This window comes from Onychostruthus taczanowskii, unplaced genomic scaffold (assembly GCF_017590055.1).
Source record: "Onychostruthus taczanowskii isolate IOZ18803 unplaced genomic scaffold, ASM1759005v1 scaffold53, whole genome shotgun sequence".
Lineage (NCBI taxonomy): Eukaryota > Metazoa > Chordata > Aves > Passeriformes > Passeridae > Onychostruthus > Onychostruthus taczanowskii.
This window is the reverse complement of record NW_024502902.1, coordinates 4,257,526-4,280,146: the sequence shown is the minus strand read 5'-3', so window position 1 is coordinate 4,280,146 and position 22,621 is coordinate 4,257,526. Positions and strand designations below refer to the sequence as shown.

Sequence of the window (22,621 nt, the reverse complement as noted above, 5' to 3'; positions counted from 1 at the left end):
GGCCGGTCCGGGCGGCGGCCGCTGGCGTCACGGCGGGGCTCGGCGGGGCCCGCCCCGGCCGGCGCGCGGGTCACGTGAACGGCGGCGGCGGCAGCGTCAGCTGATCGCGGCGCGGCGGCGGCGGCGATGGACTTTCTGCTGGGGAACCCCTTCAGCTCCCCCGTGGGACAGCGCATCGGTGAGAGCCGCACCCGCGCCCCCCGACCCTCCCCGTACCCCAGCTCGCCCGTCCGGCCCCGCGCCCCCGGGGGCGTCCGCCGGACCCTTCCTCGGGGAAATGCCGGCCCCGCCTCCGCGGCGGGACCAGCAGCGCGCTGACCAATCAGGAGAGAGTTCTGCTCTGACTGACGGGTGCTGCCGACCAATAGCGGGCGCGCAGCCCGAGGCGGCTCCTTCGGGGGCCCCGCCAGCCAATCCGGGCGCGAGGGGGTCTCGGGGTGGCGAGGTGAAGTTTGCTCACTTAAAGGGGCCGCAGGCCGGTGGTCCGCGCCACGCCCCCCGGCACCGCCGAGCCCCGTGATTGGCTTGGGGCCATTCTCGCCCGCGCCTCTTCGGGGGCTTCGGGGAGCTGCTGATTGGCAGGGCTCCAGCCAGGGCAGCCTATCGCGTCCGGGCGGGAATGGGGCGCGTGACCCGCGGCGGCACGAGGGGCGGCCGCGAGGCCCCGGGGCTGTGGGACCGGGTCAGCCGGGGCTGCGGGGACAGCGGGGCTGCGGGGACAGCGGGGCTGCGGGGCTGTGGGGCTGCGGGAACAGCGGGGCTGCGGGGTCAGTGGGGTCAGCCGGGGCTGCGGGGTCAGCGGGGCTGCGGGGACAGCGGGGCTGTGGGACGGGATCAGCCAGAGCTGTGGGAACAGCGAGGCTGTGGGAACAGCAGCCTCAGGTTGGGCTGGCCCTGGGGCACGCGGCTCGCCCAGTGGGACCAGTGTCCCCTACCCGAAGGACACAGGCGCTGGGCAGCTGGGGGTGTTTGCCCGCCCTGAGCCTCCCCACTCTGAGCTGTGGGACAGGCGGTGCCTGGCAGGGCCATGCCCTGGCTGCTGCAGCACGAGCTCTTCCATCTGGCTGTAGCTCACAGCATGGAGCAGCGGCTCCAGCAGTGAACACGGCACCCACCCTGTCCCCTGGCAGGCCCACGGGCACATGGTGTCCTGCAGTCCCTGTGCTCAGGGCAGTTTGGGGAGCAGGGGAGAAGGATGAGGCCTGAGAAAGCAGAGCAGAGATGCCGCAGTTAGAGAGAAGAAGACTGTCAACAGCCGCACTGGTGTCAGAACAGGGATGCAGTTCTTAAAATGCTTAGAATGACGATTCTGTTCCCCTGTTGTATTGCCTAAGGGCCTTGAAGTTGTGCTTGAAGGCTGATGCCTATTTAAACTCTCCACTTGTAAGTTTATGCACTTGCTCATTCTTGCTGTTCACTGCTTGTCAGACCTTTGCTGTTTGCTGTGAAGATCCAGTCCCACGTTCAGTCTTTTTGGTGTCCTTGCATGGGTGAATAGGAGGCTGTGCCTGGAGGGGGAACAGAGCAAGCAGCTGCTTTAAGTAATGTTTTTATTATAATGATTTTAGAGGCTACCCTAACGCTGTCCCAAAGTGTGTCAGGGGCATTGTGATGTGCCACTCTGGTGTTCAGACAGATACGTGAGATCCATTGCAGCCAGCTGGTGGAAGGATCATCAGGGAAGACTTTGTGTTACCAAAATCCTCCAGATTATCTTCAACACACCCCCAGAAGGACATCACATGTTTCATCACACGTTCCAGGAGAAGCTGTCTCCTGCCCCTTCCTGAATGAATGCTCTTTGTTCCCTCAGTGAGTGTATCAGATATGTCCTTGTGTTTGGGTAGAGGCAATCTGAAGGTTGCCTCACAGATCTTCTGGTCAGTTTAGTAACTAGATTGTAAGTGGGTTATACCTCTAGGCTTTGTTTCAATTAAATAAGGGGTTCCCAAGAAACAAACCAACAACAAAGAAGAGGAAAAAAGAAAAGATATTTCAGAAGTGTTGTCCGAGAGGAGTTGAGAAGCAGAGGTGTGATGCTAGGGAAATCTTACTGACTGGGGGTTGATTGGGATTATGGGAGTCCAAAGAGGTGGAGGAATTACAGCGTGTGAGAAACTCTCTGGAGGACTTGAAAGGGGTGGTGATTGAAAATATGAATATTTTCTCCTTTTGAACATTGCCTATCAGCATCCTGGGGACTTGGATAAATGCTATCTTCCCTGCTCAATTTGGGACACAAACATGACTTCCCCAAACTCGTTTGGTAGGTCTGTGGCAGCTGCGTGTCCAGCCGGTGAGCCTGATCACCAAACCTGCACAGTGCTGCTGCCCTGGGCTCTCTGCAGAAAGATACTGCTGCGTCCTTGTCAATTATTTGGGCAAAGTCATGTATGCTTGATATAGCTTATGAAGTCTAAAATAGCTTTAGATGAAGGCTAAGGAGAAAAAAAGTCCTCTGTGGCCGCTGCAGCAACGTTCTCAAATTCCTTCATTAATGTTAATCTAGTAAGACCCATTTATTTTGCTGACTAGGAAAGCAATGCTCAGATAATCTCAGTGATCTGTCACAGCATGAGTCAGTTGCAGAGGAGTAGGTTTTCTAGTTTCTTACTCACAGTTCTGAGATTTAGTCACAAAAGTTGCCTCTCCTGTTTTTGCACCGTGATGTCTCTACCAAAGTAAGAGGAATACAGACTCGCTTGTTTGGGGTTTTTTGTATTTGTTTCTGTTTTGTGGTGGGTTTTTTTAAACATCAGTGGTGAGTGATAAAGCATCACTCAAAGAGTGGTAAAGCATCATAGTTCAGATTCCCCCCTGGAAAGGGAAATCCACTATGCCTCCATCTAGGAGCTAAGAGAAGCTTTTTTTCTGTTTTCAAAATAGAAAATCTAATTTCAAGAAGGTGAATTTTCTCTGAGGGAGAGAATGGAGAAGAAACCACCAATGCTGTCTCCTCACCCTGGAAGTCTAAAATAAGTAGTAATTATAGCAATACCAAAAGGAGCAGAGGCAGGTTATTTCAGTGAGTGAGGGCAGGCAAGGGATAGAAGTAACAGTGTAGCACAGAGGTGACACAGATGTTTTTTTATGGAGGGGGGTTATTTTAAGCATGAGGACCAGGAAAAGTTGAGACTGTGAAGAGGGAGCAAGTGAGTAAGGCTCCTGGGTGAGGAAGAGAGGCAGATGCAAAACAATATACCAGAAAAATCCCCACAATCTTTTGGATCCCACCTTGCAGGTGTTCTGCACCCCTCTGTGGGCTCTGTGGGTCCCTGCAAGGTTGTGCTTCTCAAAAAGGCATTGCCTTGTCTTCTGTGCCTGCTCTGTCTGGAGGAAAAGGGGCAAAGGCATCAGTTGAAGTCACTTGATCCCTGAGAATTTGAGCTGATTCACAGGAAAGGAGCAGGAGTTCAGAGACACACATACCCACGCCACTATGTCAACACAGTCTGTCCATCACCATGCTTGAATTAGGTTTGGAGCTGTATCTCTGGTCTCTCTAGAATGCATGCTGTCCTCTCAGGCTTTGGGGGAAGGATACAGCTAAATGGTCCTGGCAGAGCTGGTGCTGAAGTTCCCTCAAGGGAAGTAAAAGCATGAGGCTTGTACAGGATGCTGATTTGGGCCTGTGAGTTTGTGAACTTGAAGGGAAGTTGGAAGAAGGGACATCTTGCATTGCTTTCTGCTGAACCTAAGCTGTCTCATGTGATGAACTGCTGGTGTCCTCAAACATCTATTGAAAGGGGTGAGAAGGTGCTTTGCTGAGGAACTTAGAGCCAGCAGGGAGCTGGCTGCACTGCAGGGAGCACTGTTTGAAGGCTTCATTTGGAGGAGCAGAGCATATCACAGGCAAAGGATTTCTGAGCAGCATCTGGCTGGTTATGGGTGCTTCAGGCCTGGGGTTGGGAGCAAAGGGGACAGGAGCCTGCAGAGTACCTTCTGTACTTCTGACTGCAGTGCTGGTGTGCTGCTGCAGGGACAGCTGAGTGGGATCCCCAGCCCCACAGTGCGCTCTCCCCTGCCACCAGGGCAGACACAATAACCTTGAAAAGAAGCAAACTTCTGGAATGTATTCGTAGCACAAAGCGGTGCACTCCTTTGTGCCAGTTATGCCAAGTGTTTGGCGTTCTTCGTTATCTGCTGGTTCCAAATAACTTTTATCACCTAGCTGCAGTCAGCAGGAGCACATCCAGTGCCACGCAGGAAAAGAGCCGATGCTCTGCTTCAACCCGTACCACAGTCCTGTGTGGTTCTGGGTCGATCTGAGCAATTTGTGAGACAGCAGACTGGAATCAACAAACCCCAATGCTGTCACACCCGGGGAGCTGGACTGGCTGCCAAAACAATGTGGCTTTGGAGCAGCCCCATGAAGGGCCTCCTGTATATTCAGCAGCCGGTTGGTTTGGGGCTTGGAGGGGGATGGCATTCATGGGCGCACGATAACCTCTGCCAGGGGAATTCTCTGCTGCAGGTCAGGCTCGGCTGGTAACACACACAAGTAGATGCTGCCTGATGACACCAGGCAGAGTGCTGGGCGTGTGGCAGTGCCCTGCCTCCTGTGCTCGCTCTTTTTAGGGACTTGTTGCTGTCCCCAGCCATCCCGGGCTCAGATTTCCTGCAGAACAGACAGCTCATGTGCTAATTACAGCTCATGAAATGGGGCCAGCCACCCTGATCCTTCATGTGACTAATTAGACTTTGTTTCCTTCCCTTCTGCAGGTTTTACAGAAGGGCAAAGTTCAGGATTTTGGAGAAAATTCCATATCTTACTAGGCTTGGACAGTCCCTTACAGCTTGGAAGAGAGCAAGAAGGATTAGAAGGGCATTAGCTCCAGCTTTCCCAATGCCAGCTAGACCAGGTCTTAATTTTTACTGGGTAAATTCAAGCCTTTTGTCCTTGGAATTGCCTCAGGGTCACATTCCTGTTTTCCATATGCTCTAATACTGCTCTTCCAGCTTTGCATTTTGTGACCCTCTGTTGTGTTTATGGCAGGTTTGCTGCTTTCCTGCAGCTCTCCCTTGATGAGTGTATGAACTGGGGTGATGGTAGCAGGATAGCCACAGTATTGTGGGGTAACAGGGGCAGGTTGTGTCACTTCTGGGGAAGCCCAGTTTCCCCCTAAAAGGCCAGGCAGGTGAAGGAGCAGGCATGGTTTATTTACATTCCTTTCTGAAAAGCAAACCTGCTGCTCGACCTTGGCAGGATTGGTGCATTTGGCGGTAAAGGGTGGTGGGGAGCAGGTTACAGCGTGCCACCAATCATTGGGAAGTGAGGAAAAGGTGTTTGCAGATTCAATTCATGTTTGTGTACAATGCGAAGGAAGGTTGGGGAGATTTGAACAGCAAGGATTGATGGTTAATGCAGGTTTTGTTTTGTCCTTTGTTTCTTCTGTAGCTCAGAGCTTCCAAGCAGGCTCAGCCCTATTCCCAAGTTGTGGGTTTTTCCTTCTATGTGCAGTGAGAAGAGTGGATGTAGACTTCACCTCCCTGTGTAGTGGATTTCTGTGATTCACTGCCAGTGGCAGCAAACAGTGCAGGGAAACTTCTGGCTCGTTTAAACCGTGATGTGTCATGAGCAGGGGATCCCGGACGAGAGCGCAAGTGAGGGGGGCTTTGTGACCACGTGAGCCAAACCCATCAGACTGAGCTGAGCTGCAGCCTGCCTGCCAGCAAGGCTGGTGTCCCAGGGCAGGAGGAAGCCTGGAGCTCTGACATTGTACTGAGTCCTGATCCCAAAGGAACCCCAGTGGAAAACATTTTCTGTCACGTGTTACGACAGTTTCCCCATTGATGGGTACATGCCCTGGTGCACCAAACACGCCTATTGCCCTGGATATATTCTCCACCACATCACCAATGCAACAGTGCAATCCTTCCTCCTGTGCCTCACTGAGGAAGCTCGGATCTGCCAGAGATCAGGATCCTGAATCAAGGAGCCTTAAGCTTACTCCAGTAACAGCCAGACCTTTAGAAAGGTGGAAGAGCATCAAGAACAGTCTGCCACTCTCCTTCACTGTCTGCCCTTTTCCATCTGGCTGTGGCCACAATGTCATCAGTATAATCACTGTGTAATCAATGCATTCTGTAGCCAACAGAAAAGGTGGTGGCTGGATTGTGATAAGATGCCGATAGTTTCGCACTGTGGTGTGCAATCTGTGGGAGGGACACGTGTATAAGAGGCTGCATTGCACAGTGGTGTGAATAGCTCTGTGCCTGACCCTAAACAGGACATGATGGATGTGCTTACCCAGGCAGGAATTAAAAAATCTTCTTCTTCCTGTGTTACAGCCTTATCTCATTACTCTGTGAATGGGCATTTAATTTCATTCCTACACAGGGATCTTTAGCTGCTGGGTCAAAAGCAGAAAAAGGCAGCTCTGCAGAGGAAGGACCTTTCAAAAGGGGTAGAGGACTCACAGCAGCAAGGGAGAGCCGCAGATTTTGCAGGGACAGCAGTTATGAAAATGCAGGCATTTCTGTAAGTATTTTGCTGGGACTGAGCTCTCCTGAAGAGCACCTGGTAAGTGCTGAACAGGTCTGGCCAGTTTTAATTCTCTTGCCCCAGTGCTAAGTCAAGTGTTTTGTAGGATGAGAGAGCTGGAAAGGATGGTTCTTGTCCTCTGCTTGCCATTTGCTGTGTCTGTGTTTCCCTGTGGTCTTGGGAGTGCGTGGGTCCCTCTGGCCCCGCTGGCCATTCTCTACTGGTGGTGTCCCTGAAGGCATCAGTCAATGGCATGGCTAGGACTGAGACATGGATGATTACAGGGTGGAGACACTGGTGCTCCCAGTAATAGCTGCTCATTTCCCAAATCTCTGCCTTGAATAAATAACATCAAGGCTGACTGAGGAATTCCTAATTAAAGGGGAGACAATCAAAGCTGGAACAATATTGCTTTGGCTTCAGCCTGCAGTTTGCTTCTGCCCACACTCCCTAGAGGCCAGAATTTCAGGGGAGAGGTATAAATGTTAAACAAGAGAATCCCTGCTTTAGTTTTCTATGTTTGCTTCTTTGTTTTTATAGAGCCAGTATACAAAAAAAAGGGACACTGATTCTTTTGTCTCCTTATGTGCTACAAACCAAGAATGGGAGCTATTGGCATTAGATCTGTATCAGTGTGAGCAGGCCGAACTCACGGTTTCTGGCCTTGCATAACAAAGCAAATAAGCCCCCTTTTCCTTAGCTGAGGAACTGAAGTCATGCTGAGCCCCTTCCCTTCGTGTGCAGGACACCAGAGATCACAGAGTGTGTTTGTGTGTCAGGAGCAATGGTGGCACGGGTGAAGCTGGGCACCCTCCATCCCAGCAGTGTGCTCGGCCATGGTGACACCTAGTGGGGAGCACCTGGTGGCCCGGAATTTGCACATGGATTTATCTTCTCACAGGTTTTAGTGGCAGCCAGGGAGAAGCAGGCTAGGGTCTGGGGTCTTGTGAGAACTTGACTTAAGAGTGCCAGGGCTGCTCTTAACCTTGGTTTCTGTTTTCCAGAGAGAGCTACTGATGGGTCTCTGCGGAGTGAGGACTGGGCTCTCAACATGGAGATCTGTGACATCATTAATGAGACTGAAGAAGGGTAAGAGAGCTGGCAAGGGCCCATATCCAGCGGCAGGTCCCTGCATTCCCTGTAACACCACATCCCTAGGCTGCAGTGCTAGCATGCACTGGTGGTGGTAATAAGCTAGGCTTACCAGCAATCCCTGAGACAAGACTCTGCTAGGAGACCTAGAGACATAGCAAAGCTGTCAGAGCACTTATTAGATGCTTCTCTATAATTTTGGTGAGTGCTAGGAGCCATTCAAACAGGCCTTCAGGGTCCCCAGATAACCCTCTGTTCAAGCTAGGCTGCCTCTCATCTCCAGAAGGCATATTTGCATTTCTTCCACTTTGATTTTTTCCCCCTTTGCACCCTTCTCTTTCTCTCCTCTGGGAATGTAAAAATCTAAAGGCTGCTGACTGAGAAGAGGGGAAAATCTCAGGCTGCTATTCAGTCCTCTCACTGTGCCAGTCTTTCTTGGGTTTCTTCTCAGGTATTTTCATGTACAGTCACTCAAAAACACTCAAAGTGGGTGGGGGAGCTCTTGTCTCCCTCTCCCTACAGGGACATGTTCATCAACCTGCCAGACTTGTTAACTCAGGAGCTGGGGATTTGCCAGTGAATTCAAGGGAGAATGCTCCTTCTCACAGTGGAGATGTCAAGAGCAGCATGTAAAAAAGAAAGTGTTACATGGAATAAAACATGTAGGTTTCACTCCTGCTGTCCTACCCCACAGTGATGTTGACAGAGGATTAGCAAGCCCAGTTTTCAGGTTCACAGTTGTATGGAAACAAAGTCAAACACCTCTACTTACAGACCTGTCACCACTCCTTTTCCACTACCCCACGGTGCAAATACACCTGTCTCTGTCCACAGTTCTCAGGCCTGAGCTGTGGCCACTCCTTTCAGGTCTGGGCACCTGATAACACAGCTGGACAGGCTCTTCCATTGCCCTGCAATGCCCATCCATTGACACAATGCTGCCCCACAGGCCAGTCTGCTTCTGCCCTCCTTACTGCCTCAGTGTTTCCACCCCACTTTTCTCTTCCAGCACCACTGCTCTTCCAGCTCAGCTTCTCTTCCTGTGCTCTGCATCTGCATCATTTGTGCCCTCTGAAGACCACAGTGGTCTGAGACCATGGTGTTTCTCGCCTCTGAGAACAGTTAATGAGGCCCTGCTGTGCTGTTGCTCTCTTACCCACCTGCCCCATACAAGCAAGATTTTGCTAGTGTCTCCCCTGCAGCTTTTGAGCCTCCTTCTCTTTGGGGAAATGTTAAACAGCTCCTCTTCGAGTAACACAGTAATTGCTGCAGCTTGGTCTCTCCTTCCTGTTTCTAACCCATGCCAAGCTTTTCTGTGATCTCCTCCACTTCAGTCTCTCTGCTATGGGATTTTGCTCTACCCCCCAGGAGTGTGTTTCTAGCATTGTTTTTACTCTGTTCTCTGTTGTGTCCTGAACACCTTGAGCTGTTGCAGACATCAGCACAGAGGCCTCTAATTTCATTAACAGCACTCAGGGACATGGCTTATTGGTGGACTTTGCAGTGTTAGGTTTATGGTTGGACTCGATGACCTTAAAAGGTCTTTTCCAACCTAAATGGTTTTATGATCAGCCAACCCCACTCCTCTTGCAGAACCACAAGCAAAAACTGCTTAACCAGTCACTGCTTCAAGCCATCCTGAAAACATGGTGAGGAGGGACACCTGCTGACTATGAGGCATCCAGAACCTGTGGCTGTTTTGCTTTGCCTCAACCTTCTGATGACCTTTCTTCATCTCATCTCTCCTTCAGGCCCAAAGATGCATTCCGAGCCATTAAGAAGAGAATTGTAGGGAATAAGAACTTCCATGAAGTGATGCTGGCTTTGACGGTGAGCAGTCAGGGCTCTTTCTCTGCTCTGTGAAACCCTGCTGTAAAGCTGAGTGCTGAACACAAGTTTTAGCACACATGCTGAACAGACACATGTACCTAAAGCCAACAAGGGTAACACATGAGGGCAGAGAAGGCTACAGCTAATGCTTTATTGCCTTTGAAGGTTCTGGAGACCTGCGTCAAGAACTGCGGCCATCGCTTCCACGTCCTTGTGTCCAGCCAGGACTTTGTAGAAGGTGTCCTGGTGAGAACAATCCTGCCAAAGAACAATCCACCTGCCATAGTGCATGACAAGGTGCTGACCCTCATCCAGGTGAGCCACGAAGTGTGAGCATCTGCACCAGTGCAGAGAGTGTGTGTCTTTAGGTGTTTGTAAAGAAGGCAGTTGTATGTGGTGACGGGCTGTACTGTCTCCTTCTCCCCAGTCCTGGGCAGACGCCTTCCGCAGCTCTCCAGACTTGACTGGTGTCGTTGCTGTCTATGAAGACCTGAGACGGAAGGGTTTGGAGTTCCCCATGACTGATCTGGACATGCTGTCACCTATCCACACACCACAGAGGGTATGGGAGCATTGCTGAAGAGAAGAATGTTGGGCACCTGCCATTCTGGAATAATGAGGGGATTTTCAGAATCTGTCTTGAATTTAGAGGGTTTTTGGGTGGTGAGAAGCTCCAGGACAGCCAAGAGCTGTTGGAACAAGATGGGGAGCTGCCATCAATATTTCTCCTCTAGTTGCACTGCCCTGACAAATGTGTGTGTCTAACATCTCCTCTCTGTCACTTTCCCCACCTTTGTAGACTGTGTATAGCTCCAACTCTCAATCTGGACAGAACTCACCTGCAGTCAACTCCCCTCAGCAGATGGAGTCCATCCTCCACCCTGTCACCCTGCCCCCCGGGAGAGGCACATCCAGCGACGCGCCCATCACACCCACACCAGAGCAGGTGAGTTGGACACCAGTCCCAGGATGTTGCTTACTCTTCCTCTGTTTGAAGTTGTTTCACAAACACTGCTCTGGGACTGCAGTACTGGTCCTGCCCCAGCCTCTGTCTTCTAGGAGCTGTTCCTCTAAAGCACAGTCCTTCAAGAGCTCCTCAGAGCTCCATTGTGCTCACAGTGATGAACTGGGATACTGTAACCATGGAGTGGTTATATTTCCCTAAAACAGGGCTGCTTGCAGGTAGAGGGAAGTGGGGTGCTGAGACATGATGCCTCCTTATCATCTTTGTTTATCTTGCCTTACTGCTTACTTTATATGAATCAACCCTGTCTGGCCATGTGGTTTCCAAAGGCTTGGGCTTCCTTACTTGTTTCCCCATCCTTTTTTCTCCTTTCTCACCCTGACTTCATATGACACCATGTTCAGCACCAAACCCCTAGCTGTCAGTATTTTGCATTCCCTTGCAGAACAGAGGGTATAAATTGTTAGAAAGAGGCTCATTAACAGCTTGTAAACCAGAGGACTAAACTTCAACTGCACACTTAGTTTTGGCTCTCCTGTTGAATGCGAGTTAATTGTTTTCCCCTCCCTTACACCACTTTGGAAATTAAGCAATTTAAATGGCTATCACATGGGAGCTGTTAGCTGAGGAGAGATTTGAATCATACCAGCATCCTGTGCTGGCTATTAAAAATCAAGGCTAGACTAGCAGCCAAGATGCCAAGTGAGGGCCTGGCATCTGCTACCAGCAAATGAATTTGATGGTAAGTCATGGAGGGGTTTCCTGCTGGGAGCTCCTGAGAGCTAAAATGAGTGGTGACCAATGAACTCCCTGGTGGCTGTGAACAGGCAGGCACACATGGTGCCATTCCCTGCCGTTCAGAGCTACCTCAGCTATGTCCCCAGCCTCCCCTGGCAGAGCTGTCCCTTCTCTTCGCTCTTGCAGATCGGGAAGCTGCGCAGTGAGCTGGAAGTGGTGAATGGGAACACAAAGGTGATGTCGGAAATGTTGACGGAGCTGGTGCCATCCCAGGCCGAGCCTTCTGACCTGGAGCTGCTGCAAGTAAGGAACACTGGGCAGGGTGGAGGGCTGGCACATGCAGCACAATTTAGCAATGACTTGATGGACTGAGGCCCAATGCATGCCAGGTGTGGGGAACAACTGGACAGTTTAGTGTGGGGCTTATCAGGGGATAAGGGAGACACAAGGAAGGTAGAGTTTCAGTGGTGGATGAAAATCGCATTCCTGAAGCTGGAATTATCTCACAAGGGAACTTGTAGTCCCCAAGGGCCTTTCTTTCTGGGTGATGTGTAACACAAAAAGCGTACAATTATTCCATGTAAAGCTCAGACTCAATTTACCTCTCACCAATACTTGTTGCCCATCAATAGTTCCTGATAGATCCCAGGAACTCCAGTTCTGGAGTATGTGTTCCAGTCAGTATTCCGAATTTGTGAGTGCTCAGCCGTAGTGTGACCTTAGTGGGTGGTGACTTGCCCTGCTTTGAACAGGAGCTGAATCGGACATGCAGAGCCATGCAGCAGCGAGTCCTGGAACTGATTCCCCGTGTCCTCCATGAGCAACTCACTGAGGAGCTGCTCCTCATCAATGACAACCTCAATAACGTGTTTCTGCGCCATGAAAGGTACCTGTCTCCTCCCTTCTCTTCCCTGCTCTCCCACAAGACTTTACTGCCCTTGAAGGCTGCCTGCCTATCCCACCCTTTTGATCTGCCCAAGAGTACAGTACTCAAGATGTATCAGTCTGTGTCATCCATCTTTGAGAACAAAGCCAAATGTTCTCATTTTTTTTCTGACTTGTTCCTGTCCCTTCAAAGCTGCTGTGTAAGTTCCTGGTGGGGTATAAAGATGTCCCTGTGGCATAACCCAAAAGAAGGAGGCACCTGCATGGAAAGAGCTGGTTTTCTAGCTCTGAGATAGATGGAGACAGAAAGAAATTGCCCAGATGGGATCGGCACTGCTTTTTTTTTCTTCCATTTCAACAAACACATCTTTGCTGGTTCATCCCCAGATGAACTGTAAGGAGAGCTGTTGGTTACGAGTAACTGTGGAAGATCCTAAGAAGCTTTCTCGCACCACCTCTCAGGAGACATCAATTCTGTGGGTCTTACTGGGGTATCTTGAGGGGAAATTGGGCCCTGAGCCATAGTAGGTAGAGTTTCCTACCTGGTGGGTAGGAAAGGGCAGACTGCGCCTAGTCTTATAAAAAAACTCTTGGGCTGTGGGTGAATGAGCCCACACTACTGAAATGCATCCTGTCACCTTTCTTGCAGGTTTGAGCGACTTCGGACAGGGCAGCCTGTTAAGGTAACTCAGAGCAACTGCCCCCCTGTGCAGCTTGGTTTGCATCCTGCAGGTCCAGCAGTGCCCTGCTGACTTGGAGGGAGGTTCAGTCTGCCCCACATAGAAATGGTAGGCTTTGCTATCCCAGCCAAGCTGCACCAGAGCACCTGGTGCGTGGACACCCCATTTCCCACTGCAAACCTCTCCTGCCCTGCCCAAAGAGCAAGAGCAGAGCAGCAGCAGTTATGGTTATTGAATAGTGAGATTCCAATTCCCATATGAGCCTACTTTGAGCACTACCCTGTCCTCTGAACCAGTACTCACCCTACTTACTGTCATCCAGCAGAGCTGGGAGGCTGGCTACCCAGGCATATGCTGCCCTGGGACACTATTTCCAGCCAGTGCTGTGATCACTGTCCCTCCTCTCCCTCTTCACAGCTGATATCTTTCAATGAGTGCAGAAGGGCTTTCCTCTCCAGTATCAATGAGCTAGGATTGTAGGGTCAGGGTATCTAAGCTTCAGAAACTCCCCACCATCTTCTTTTTTCTTTTTCCAAAGGCACCAAATGAGGCAGAGAACAGCTTGATTGACCTGGGACACAATATTCCTTCAGCACTGAAACAGCCTGAAGTCACCAGCAACCTTTCCTCTCAGCTGGCTGGAATGAGTGTGTTGCTATGTGGTTTTCCCTTCAGTCTTTCTCCTGGGCTGCCTTGAAAATCCTTTCCCACCCTTGAATCATCTCCCAAAATTATTTAGTCAGATTCCTAGAGTAACCTAGAGAAATGCCATGTGTTTTCAACTAAAAAACTCATGAAGGAACTTGTATATGTCCTAAGGCACTCGAGCATATGTCTTGGCATCCTCACCTCACATTGTGCAGGAGGTGGCTATAACTTAAGAAGGACCTCAGCATTAGTCTGTGGTTAAGGATCTGGCTTTCCAGCCGGATTGGGGATAAAGTTGCTCCCTCTGCAATACCTGGCAGCATTGCCTACTTGCCTTTCTTGCTGTGTGGTGTCAGGCTCACCACTGAGGTCTGGGAGAAGCAGAGCAGCTGAAGCTATGCTGCAAAGGCAGCCATGAGCATCTTGGGCCCAGGACCCAGGATTTGACAGTTTGTTTACTCAAAAAACCTGAGGGGCCCTGGGAGTTCTTCAAGACATACCAACAGCCTACATAGCACTGCCTGGGTGCAGCTGCAGAAAACTGGCACCAGACTGTTTTTTACAGACAAGACTTTTTCAAGTCAAGTGTTTTTTGGATGATGCCTGAGTCATGAAAATTCTCAGAGGCGCTTGCCCAGAAGCACAGGTTATTTTCTTCTAGAGGTTATGGAGCAATTCCCTCCAGAGTTGTCTAAGATGGTCAGGAGCATCTAGCCTTCAGCATCAGTAAATTGATGCTGCTGCTTCTGTCTGAAACTGAGCCAAAAATATCTACTGTGTGGGCAAAGAAACAGCATCTGTTACTTCACCCACGACTGCATACATGCATACACTGTGCTGCAGCTGAGGAGCAGGATGGAGGAGTGGACCTAGAATAGTTTAGCCTGTTCCGATGACAATTTTCCATCCAGCACTCTCCAAGCCCATAGTCCTCCAATTACTGTTCTTTGCTGCCTGCTCACCCTGCTCTCTCTCCCACAGACCTGGGCTCAAGCAGTGTAAGTGCAGGACTGCACTCCCTCGACACTTCTGGCAAGCTGGAAGAAGACTTTGACATGTTTGCCCTGACCCGTGGCAGCTCGCTGGCTGAGCAGCGCAAAGGGTGAGTGGAGCAGCTCACTCTGTCCTGTCCTGCCTTCTTGCAAAGGAAGAGGGCTCAGGGAAATTGGGGCCACACCCCGAGCAGCAGCAGTTCCTGGGAGACAGCAGGATGAAACAGATATGCACTTTTCCACGCATATTGTTTGTAGGATGAGCTCTGTGCTCCCAGTCCATTTTCCTGCTGCCATCATCTCCCCTTCATGGCATCCACTGGGTATGGGGAGAAGGAATTAGTCTCCCACATGTTCTGGGAGATTCAGTGTCTGGGAATGAAGGTGTGAAGTAGGACTGGCTCTGTTTTCCTGTCTGCCTCTGAACTCATGTGTCCTGACTGGGGTGATGTTGAATTTGGGAAGTGCTGAGTACTGATTCAGCCTGACAGACAGAGTATTGAGCTAGAGTGCAGAAAGAGTGCAGTCAGTTGTGGCTTGCAAGAGGGCACTGTTCTGTGTCTCAGTTTCCCTGTTGGCAAGTGGGACCGATGTTTCTTCCTCCATTGTGTGTTTGAGACCTCCTGATGTAAAGGACTAAGAGCTGGGTCTCCACAGTACTGGCTGAACTGAAGAGGCCTTCACTGCATAGTGGATTCCTGAATCCTTGTTCTGGAGGAGCTGTGCTGATCAGATCCCCTGGGTTTAGAGACTGGCTGATCTCACGCTGCTTTGCCTGGCAGAGCCATTCACTGCCCTCCACAGAGTACCAAGCAGTAGAGCCCACGGGCCCATCACTGCCTCCAGCCCTCCAAGGCCTGTGCTCCTGCACTCCTGCAGCCACTGGAATGCCTTGTTCTGCAGCTGGCAAGTAGCAAGTTAAGGTCTCTTATACATGTCAAGTTAAGATCTCCTAATGATGTCTCCTTTCATTCCTCTGCCTCACACTGCTTCTGGTAAATGTGGTGGGGAAACCCATGGCCTACACATGACTTCATGTGTTTTGTCCCTGGATTTCCCCACTGCTTTTACTGTGGGTTGTGCTGCCTGAGGACAGAGGCAGTCCAGCATAAAAACAGTTGTATCAACAGCACACAATCTGGGGCTGAAACCAGAGCCACTGCTATGTGCTCAGTGCTGGAGTTGTGGACAGAGGTGGAATTGTATCCTCCCTGCTGTAGCAGTCCTTAACAGGCTGAGGCTTATGATCTCTGTACAAGTAACAAGACATCTTCTATTTATTCCTCACTGCCCTTCATCTGCCTGCACTTGCACTCTTGCCAGGTAACCTTTAGTGGCTCAGGCTTCACATTTCACTGAGAGCCTCTGCTCTCAGTATCTCACTCCACTTGAACAGACCCGTTGCTCTACAGCTCCCGAACAGGATGTGCTGGCAGAGCCTCTGGGGTTTGCTTTTGACCCCCCATGCTTCATGTGTGTCTCGGTGAGGCAGTGCTTAAGGCACTTCAAGCCTTTCCTGCCATTCTTCCTCATCAGTGGCATGATAGCAGCGCTGTACTTCATCCTGGATGCCATTGTCCACAGCGGTCCCTTCACTGATGAGCACTTCTTTGAGAAGTTTGAGCGGCAGTGGCCCAAGCCCCTGGCCCCCAACAAAAGCAGCTCCTCTTGATGGTCTGCTGGATCTGTGGGATTGGGCCTGGGAGCAGCTGGAGAGGAAACTTGTGGAGAATTTCTGTGAAAGGCTTCATTTTCCTAGCATGGAGAGTTTTCCCCACTCGGCATGGATCAAACGGTGACGTGTGGCATTGTCACGTGCAGTAGCAGCCTAGAGGGGACACGGGGTTGGGATGAGGGAAATTATGGGTGAGACATGTCTGTGTGTGGAAAGAGATTGCTGTAATGGTGCATTTGGAGACTTGGAAGGAACACTAGGCTCTTCTGATCATCCAGTCTCACCTACGACCAGCATAGGCCAGTGAGCCTCTACCACCATCACTTCTCACGTGGTATTTAGTTATGAGCTGTGGTGAGGGCCTGTTTCTCAAATCCTTCCTAAAATATCTGTAATATTCTGGTCAGCCTGTGTTAGTTTTTTCTCTTTATAGTCCACCCCAAAGAAGGTGAGTGTTGTGGTTAGTGCACCTAGCTCTGTAAGTCTGTGTCTTGGTTTTCACGTAATTCCTTGTCATCCTTCTGTCACTGTGCCAGGGCCATCCTGTTGTATCCCACAATGTTCCAGTGAGTAGATTAGTCTGTTTTGTGGTGGGCTACACCTTTAATAAGGGCTCTGCACACCTTTCTAGAAGCTTTTGGTAGCAGAATGACAAGGCATGAAAAGTTGTGCAGTCAGAAGAACTGAACATGTGTTTAAGAGTTCCTGGTCTTCACCCTCAGGCATCTCATCAGCCTGTTGTCTCTCTTTCTGCTTACAGGGTTAAGTATGAAGACCCCCAAGCCACCAAAGGCCTTGCTGGTGCCCTGGATGCCCGGCAGCAGAACACAGGAGCGGTAAGTGGCCACAGCTTTTCCTGCATCACTAGAAATGCGAGTAACCTCCTGGCTCACCAAGGAAGTAAGGGTGCTGTCTGTTGGGAAAAAGTCAAGTGATGATAACTCCCAGTTTCCAGCAACATGCATTTCCTAGCTGGGCTGTATACCTCATTCTTAAAGCCCTGAGGTGAGGAGCTGTGAAAATTCTGGGGTTGCCAGTTGAAAGATGTCCCTCCCCAGGGAAATTTCCACCTGGAAATGTATGTTTTATTTCTCTTCAGCAAATTTCCAAGTCCAGTTGCCTTCTCTCTGCAATCAGAGAAGTGGGCCACCAGTATTAGTTTATTCTTTCCTTCACCTTAACCCCGCTGCCTCCCCTCTCCCTCACACTGCAATGCAGACTCTCTGTCATCCAGGGGGAGTCTGGTGCCTCTAGTGATGGAGCCCAGCTGACAAAGTGGATGATGCGTCAAGGAATGGTGAGATCTGAGGTCTTGGAGGGCCAGCAGGGAGGGAGGAGGCTGGGGCTGCTGAAACAGAAGTGTCACTGGCACAGCACATGAGGATGCACAGCAGACATCAGCAGATACTGCTAACTGAAATGGAGCAACCCTGGGCTGGGCCAGTAGTGAAGACTAGGCTTGGGAAGGAAGCAGGCAGTGTGCCAGTCCTTCCTCAAGTAAACATATGTGTAGGAAAAAGTCCTCGGAGCTCTGAGGCTAAGAGAGCATGTGTCACTCTGAGCTAGAGGATGGCCTGTTTTGGGGTGGGTGTCTGAGGCAGAGGCAAATAGCTGCTGGCATAATGAGGGAGGCTGCTACCATTCATTCTCCTTGCAGTCTCTCCTCCTTAACGAGAGGTGCCTTGCTTAAGGGAAAACACATTCTGACTTTAACCCTGTTGAGGGCCTACTCCTGTAGCTAGTGATTGAGCTTTCAGGCATTTGAATTTGGCCTTTTGGCAGCAGGAATTCCTGCAATTACATTCCCTCAGGCACACAGAGGCTTTGACAGCTCCTGGGTCTGAAGCTTGTTAGCCTGTCTTCCTGTAATGGGCACAGCCCAGCCTGATGTCTGCTCTAGGAAGTTTCCCCACATGCTGTACAGTTGGCTTGAATGCACTTCTACCCCAGAGAGATCCTCTCTGGGCAGGCAGAGCCAGTTTGCTTTGAAACTTTCCTAATCTCACACATCCTCTTCTGCTCCCATTCATCCATCTGCCAGCTGTGGTAGCTATCTGTGCTTGCTCCCTGGTTTGAGGAAATCTGCCTCTGTCTTTGGTTGCAAGGTGTTGCTCTTTTCTTTGGTCTTGGTGTTTTCCTGAGGGCAAGGGAGCTATATATATTAGAAAACTAATAAATAAGTTCCCACAAATACTCTCTCATTCTTCTGCTTGGAGAGCCTCTAGCAAGGGTTGCTTCTTGCTCAGCTTTGTTCAGGAGCTCATGACTGGAGAAAAGGATCTGGGGTTTTGAATCAGACTTTGTTTCTTTCAGGGTTACCTCTGTCCACTAGGAATATGACCCTTTGCTGTTTAAATTGACCAGGGCCATGAATTCTTCTGAGGTAGCCTCATCCCTACTGGAAGTAAAATTTCATTGTAGATGACTTCCTCTTTGATGGGTCTGTTTCAGTAGTTTGTTGTGATATCAAATCCTGCTGTGCTCCATGATCATATCAGGGAATCAGTTCTTGGCAGGTGTCTTTCCCCCTTTCTGTGCTGTCAGACCTGGCACCTCCAATATCTTCAGCACTGCAGACTTTGACATCAGACTGCCACTGATATGTAGAGGGTGAAAGTGTAGAGAAATGCATGTCTCTTGTTCTCTGGCTGCCTACACAAGCAGACAACTTCCACCTAGTGGGTCCTCACCAAAAAGCAAAGTCTGGTCCAGTCCTAATATCCCAAAGCCAACCACCAAACCACAGATGCCTTTAATGGCATGTATCCTGGAAACTGCGTGTCTGGGCATGGATGGGGCAGAGGAAGCAGGTAAGCAATGGCACTGATAGCTGGGGAGCTTTGCAGTGGCACCGGCTGGATCTGGATGGGCCTGAGCTGACTGAACAGAGTGAGAGGAGGAGCTTCTGGGTTTGGCTTTCTTTTTGCATAGTGGATTTACTGGAATATCCTCTGTTTTCTTGGCCTCATTGCCCTTTTTCTTCTGTCCCAGGTACCAGTTCCTCAAGCCAATTTCATGGAAGACATAGAAAAGTGGCTCTCCACTGATGTGGTAAGTGAGGGGCTGCCTTCTTGGAGCCAGCAGTCCTGCTGGAGTTGTCTGTGGGGCTGGACTTCAGGCAGTGTATAACAGCACTGGCATTGCTGAATGTGTGGCACAGACTGCCAGGAGGGACCAGGGAAGGAAAAGCCAGGGACACAGGCTTTGGCATACCACAACAGTATCATCAGCCTTCTGGGAGCCATAGACTGAGGCTCAGGGCCCCTCCAACGTCTGTATTGTGGAAGGGAGGGGAACACTGTCCTGTATCTCCATGTGCAAAAAATCTCATCTGTGAGATACCTACCTTCCTTCTAACCATGTCCTTCTCTTTCTTTGCTAGGGAGAATCAGAGGATCCAAAAGGTGTCACCAGTGAAGGTGAGACGTGCCAGCCAGCTCTTGTCTTTAACTGTTCCTGGCAGCACCTTGGCTCTTCCACAGACCTCCCTCTTTGCTAATGCTCTGCTCTTCTCTTGCCCTCAGAGTTTGACAAATTTCTGGAAGAGCGAGCGAAGGTTGCGGACCGCCTCCCCACTTTGTCCAGCTCCTCAGCAGGGACGTCTCTGTCCCCTCCTGCTGCCAGCCATCATCGGAAGCAAGCAAAGGAAGATGATGCTATGTTTGCCTTGTGAAAGCTATGGACCAGTGTGCTGTGGAGCAAGAGGCTGTGTGTGCTATTTTGCTTGCCTCCAACCAGGGGCCAGCAGAGGAAGGACTCTGTCCCCTTCCTCCATTCTCTTCCTCTTTTACCTTTGAGTTGTTTTTATTTTTAAGCTGCTTTCAGACTTCAGATAATCTTTGTTGTGTTTAGGGATATCATATAATAGACTTGTAAAGGGGGTTTCAAAGCTGCTAGAGAATGTGGGAGTTCAGTGGGCTTTTCTTTTTATGGTACAGTGTGGGCAAAGCAGAAGAAGCTCCAGAAGAAGCTCCCCCATCCTACTCTCCAGTGAGGTAGTTAGAGATCTTGCCCAAGAAGCAGGAGAGGCTGCAGTCTGCTGCTGAAATCATTCCTGCCTGCCTCTTTCCTCACCCCTCCCCTACAATGTATCTCGAGCCCTCTGCCTGGCAGTGTTAGACTGGAAAGCATGGGGATGTGAAGCATTGCTGGTGGCTGAGGAGGAACACTAATGGTAGAGGGACCCTGTTGCTCTAACCTCTCTTGCACAAGTGTTTGTGGTATGCAACACCTTCCCACTCACAACCCCTTCTCTTCCTCTTCCGCACCTCCTTTTCCCCATCAATTTATCCAGAATCCTACCCACAGCCCAGATGTTTCCATTGCATGACAGCCAGTCATCCAAGCCCTTGGCAGCACACAGGACTTCGAGCGGTACCCCAGGCTGAAGGGGCTGTCTCCCACGGGGTAGGATGTGCCTTCAGCAAACTATTTGCAGTTAATTTAATTCTCCATTACCCTACTTTTCTCCCAGTGTGATCCTACCTCCCTCTCTCACTTCCACTGATGCCTTCCACCACATTGTGCCGTGGTGTGGGGAGTCTCCGAGCCAGGCCAATGCTACCGACTCCCTCGGGATGGCTGTGTGTGCCGGGTCACAGAGCTGCGTCCCCTGAGGCAGGAGGCCCTTCCATCAGCACTGTTACACCAGTGGGAACGCGCTTTGCTGCAGAAGCTCCTTCAGCTGGTGAGCACAGAGGGGAAGTGAGACATCAGTCATCTCATGCCAGTAGAACAGCCCTGCAGCAGAAGCTCCTCTGCACATGGGGAGAAAAACCCTTCAGAGCAAACCGCACACGCTGCCCACTCGTAAATGAAAGCCAGGAAGGAGGGTGCCAAGCTCAGGGCTCCTGCTCGTGGGATTTCTTGTTGAGCATGGGAGAGTTGTCTTTTTTTACTGCACATTAAAGGAGCAAAGGCTTGAGCCTCCCTTGAAAATACAGTGTGTACTGTCAATGCTGGTGTGGGGAGGGGAGGATGCTGTGGGGAGAAGAGGGATGAAACCATGCAGCTACATTTGCTCTTCATGAAAAGGCAAGGGCACTGGTGCTGAGAGGAGAACAGCATGGGGGCTGAGGGTGCAGGGAACCAAGGCAGGTGCTCCCTTCTTTTTACTACAGTCTTGTGGGGAGGAGATTACAGGCCATCTCAAAATGGCAAGAGGGTGTGCTACCTCCTCTCCTTTCCCTCTGTGTCTTGTGACCAGATCTGAATACTCACCTTGTAGCCCATAAGCCACTATAAAGACATGCAAGAAATACAGTTGCTACTAAAGGGTCCTCTGGTATCCACAGGACATCCTCAGTTGTCCCTACACTATCTCTCCAGTGTCCAGCTGAGTGGGAGCAGTGGGAGGGATTCTTAAAAGGAAGCTGAGTGGACTTGAAAATGTCATCTGAAGAAAGGCAAAAGGGCTGAGCTTCCCCTGCTGGAGCATGTGCAGGAGAGGAAGCATGTGCAGGAGAGGAAGCAAGAGCAGGGTCATGATGGAACACAGGCTGGTTTTGTAACTGTGGGGCCAGAGGGGCCTCCAGAACAAGCAAGGCCAAGCCCTCTGGTGAGTTCCTGGCCTCGGGCTGCCTGCCTCAGCTGGGAAGGAAGGGCTCCTGGTGCCCCGTCAGCATTTGTGGATGGTACCAGCCTGTTCACACTGGTGATGCTTTAACACTGCTTCATGCCTCACCTGGCACTTAAAGTTCTCAGTGCCTCCAGCTCCCTCAGAGCACTGCCTGCAAATTCCCTGAAAGGAGAAACAAAGACATCCTGAGTGAATTAATATCCTGAGTATGGGGAGCTCAAACACCTCCTTACTGCCTCTGGGATGCCCTGAGCCCACCTCAGGATAAAGACCCCATCTTCACCCTCACCTTGTTTTTAATTCCCCAAGCAGCCAGCATGGGACCTGGCAAAGGCAAGAGGGATCTGTCCCCAAGGAAGGTTTGAGTGCAGCAGAAATGGGTTGCTGCTATTTTCGTCAAGGGACAAACAGATGGGAAGCATTTTTGGTGTCTGCCAAGTGAGGTCAGTTTGAATCGATGGCCAACAGGTGAAAATTCAGAGTGCTGCTTGTGGCCCCTAGGGTGAACCTGTCCCCTCTTGACCGTGCAGCCAGCCATGGTCTCAGCTTTTCACTGAGATTTATCCAACAGTGACAAGGTAGCTCTTTTTCAAGTAACTGAAAGTATGAAGTATGGGGATGGAGGCATGGAAAGATTCCAAATTAGTACTACCATACTTGTTATAGATTATACCAGTAATAGCTTGAATAATTCTGCAGGGTTTCTTTTGAGAAGGAACTTGGGGGGGGGGAAAAACCAAAACTGCTAGTTCTGCAAGGAATCATTTTAATTAGAGGCTGGGCACTTCGCATTGGCAAAAACTGCTTCATGATTGCAAAAAAAAGAAAAAATTAGAGAACCGTAAGAAATTCTTAAACGCCTTTCCCTTTTTAAGTTTTCTGATGTTTAGAAAGAACAGCGCTGCTCGCTCTGGCCACCAGATGGCTGTGGTCCCTCGCACACCCAGCCCGGGCTTCCCCTCCCTTGGCAGGGACCTGCTTAGAAGGCTCTGCCACATCCGGGGACAGAAGCAAAACAAAGTTTTCCCGTAGTCTCGTATGATGCTGAACCATCA

General features: G+C 50.5%; 1 protein-coding gene across 8 annotated transcripts; it reads left to right on the top strand.

Moving 5' to 3' along the window:
- The first annotated feature begins 59 nt into the window (after positions 1–59).
- On the top strand, positions 60–20,926 carry TOM1 (target of myb1 membrane trafficking protein). 8 transcript variants are annotated; one of them, XM_041416844.1, is made up of 18 exons: positions 464–682; positions 1,429–1,541; positions 1,633–1,812; positions 7,489–7,573; positions 9,328–9,406; positions 9,572–9,721; positions 9,834–9,968; positions 10,206–10,352; positions 11,295–11,411; positions 11,861–11,994; positions 12,643–12,676; positions 13,212–13,320; positions 14,303–14,423; positions 16,749–16,824; positions 17,223–17,285; positions 18,980–19,039; positions 19,371–19,407; positions 19,513–20,926. In XM_041416844.1, exons 3-18 carry the CDS (start codon positions 1,791–1,793, stop codon positions 19,659–19,661), a joined length of 1,518 nt encoding a protein of 505 aa, XP_041272778.1. In that variant the 5' UTR covers positions 464–682; positions 1,429–1,541; positions 1,633–1,790; the 3' UTR covers positions 19,662–20,926. The 8 variants fall into 8 exon arrangements, with proteins under 8 accessions (XP_041272779.1, XP_041272786.1, XP_041272778.1 ...); XM_041416852.1 differs by lacking the exons at positions 464–682; positions 1,429–1,541; positions 1,633–1,812 and adding an exon at positions 427–445; XM_041416849.1 differs by lacking the exons at positions 1,429–1,541; positions 1,633–1,812.
- Positions 20,927–22,621: the final 1,695 nt, after the last annotated feature.

Bases quoted from the DNA above. Each gene is read 5' to 3' on its own strand.
- TOM1 (XM_041416844.1), top strand. From the start codon at position 1,791: ATGAATGCTCTTTGTTCCCTCA. The intron at 9,407-9,571 runs GTGAGCAGTCAG...TTGCCTTTGAAG, and splicing joins AAGTGATGCTGGCTTTGACG to GTTCTGGAGACCTGCGTCAA. The intron at 19,408-19,512 runs GTGAGACGTGCC...TCTTGCCCTCAG, and splicing joins AAAAGGTGTCACCAGTGAAG to AGTTTGACAAATTTCTGGAA.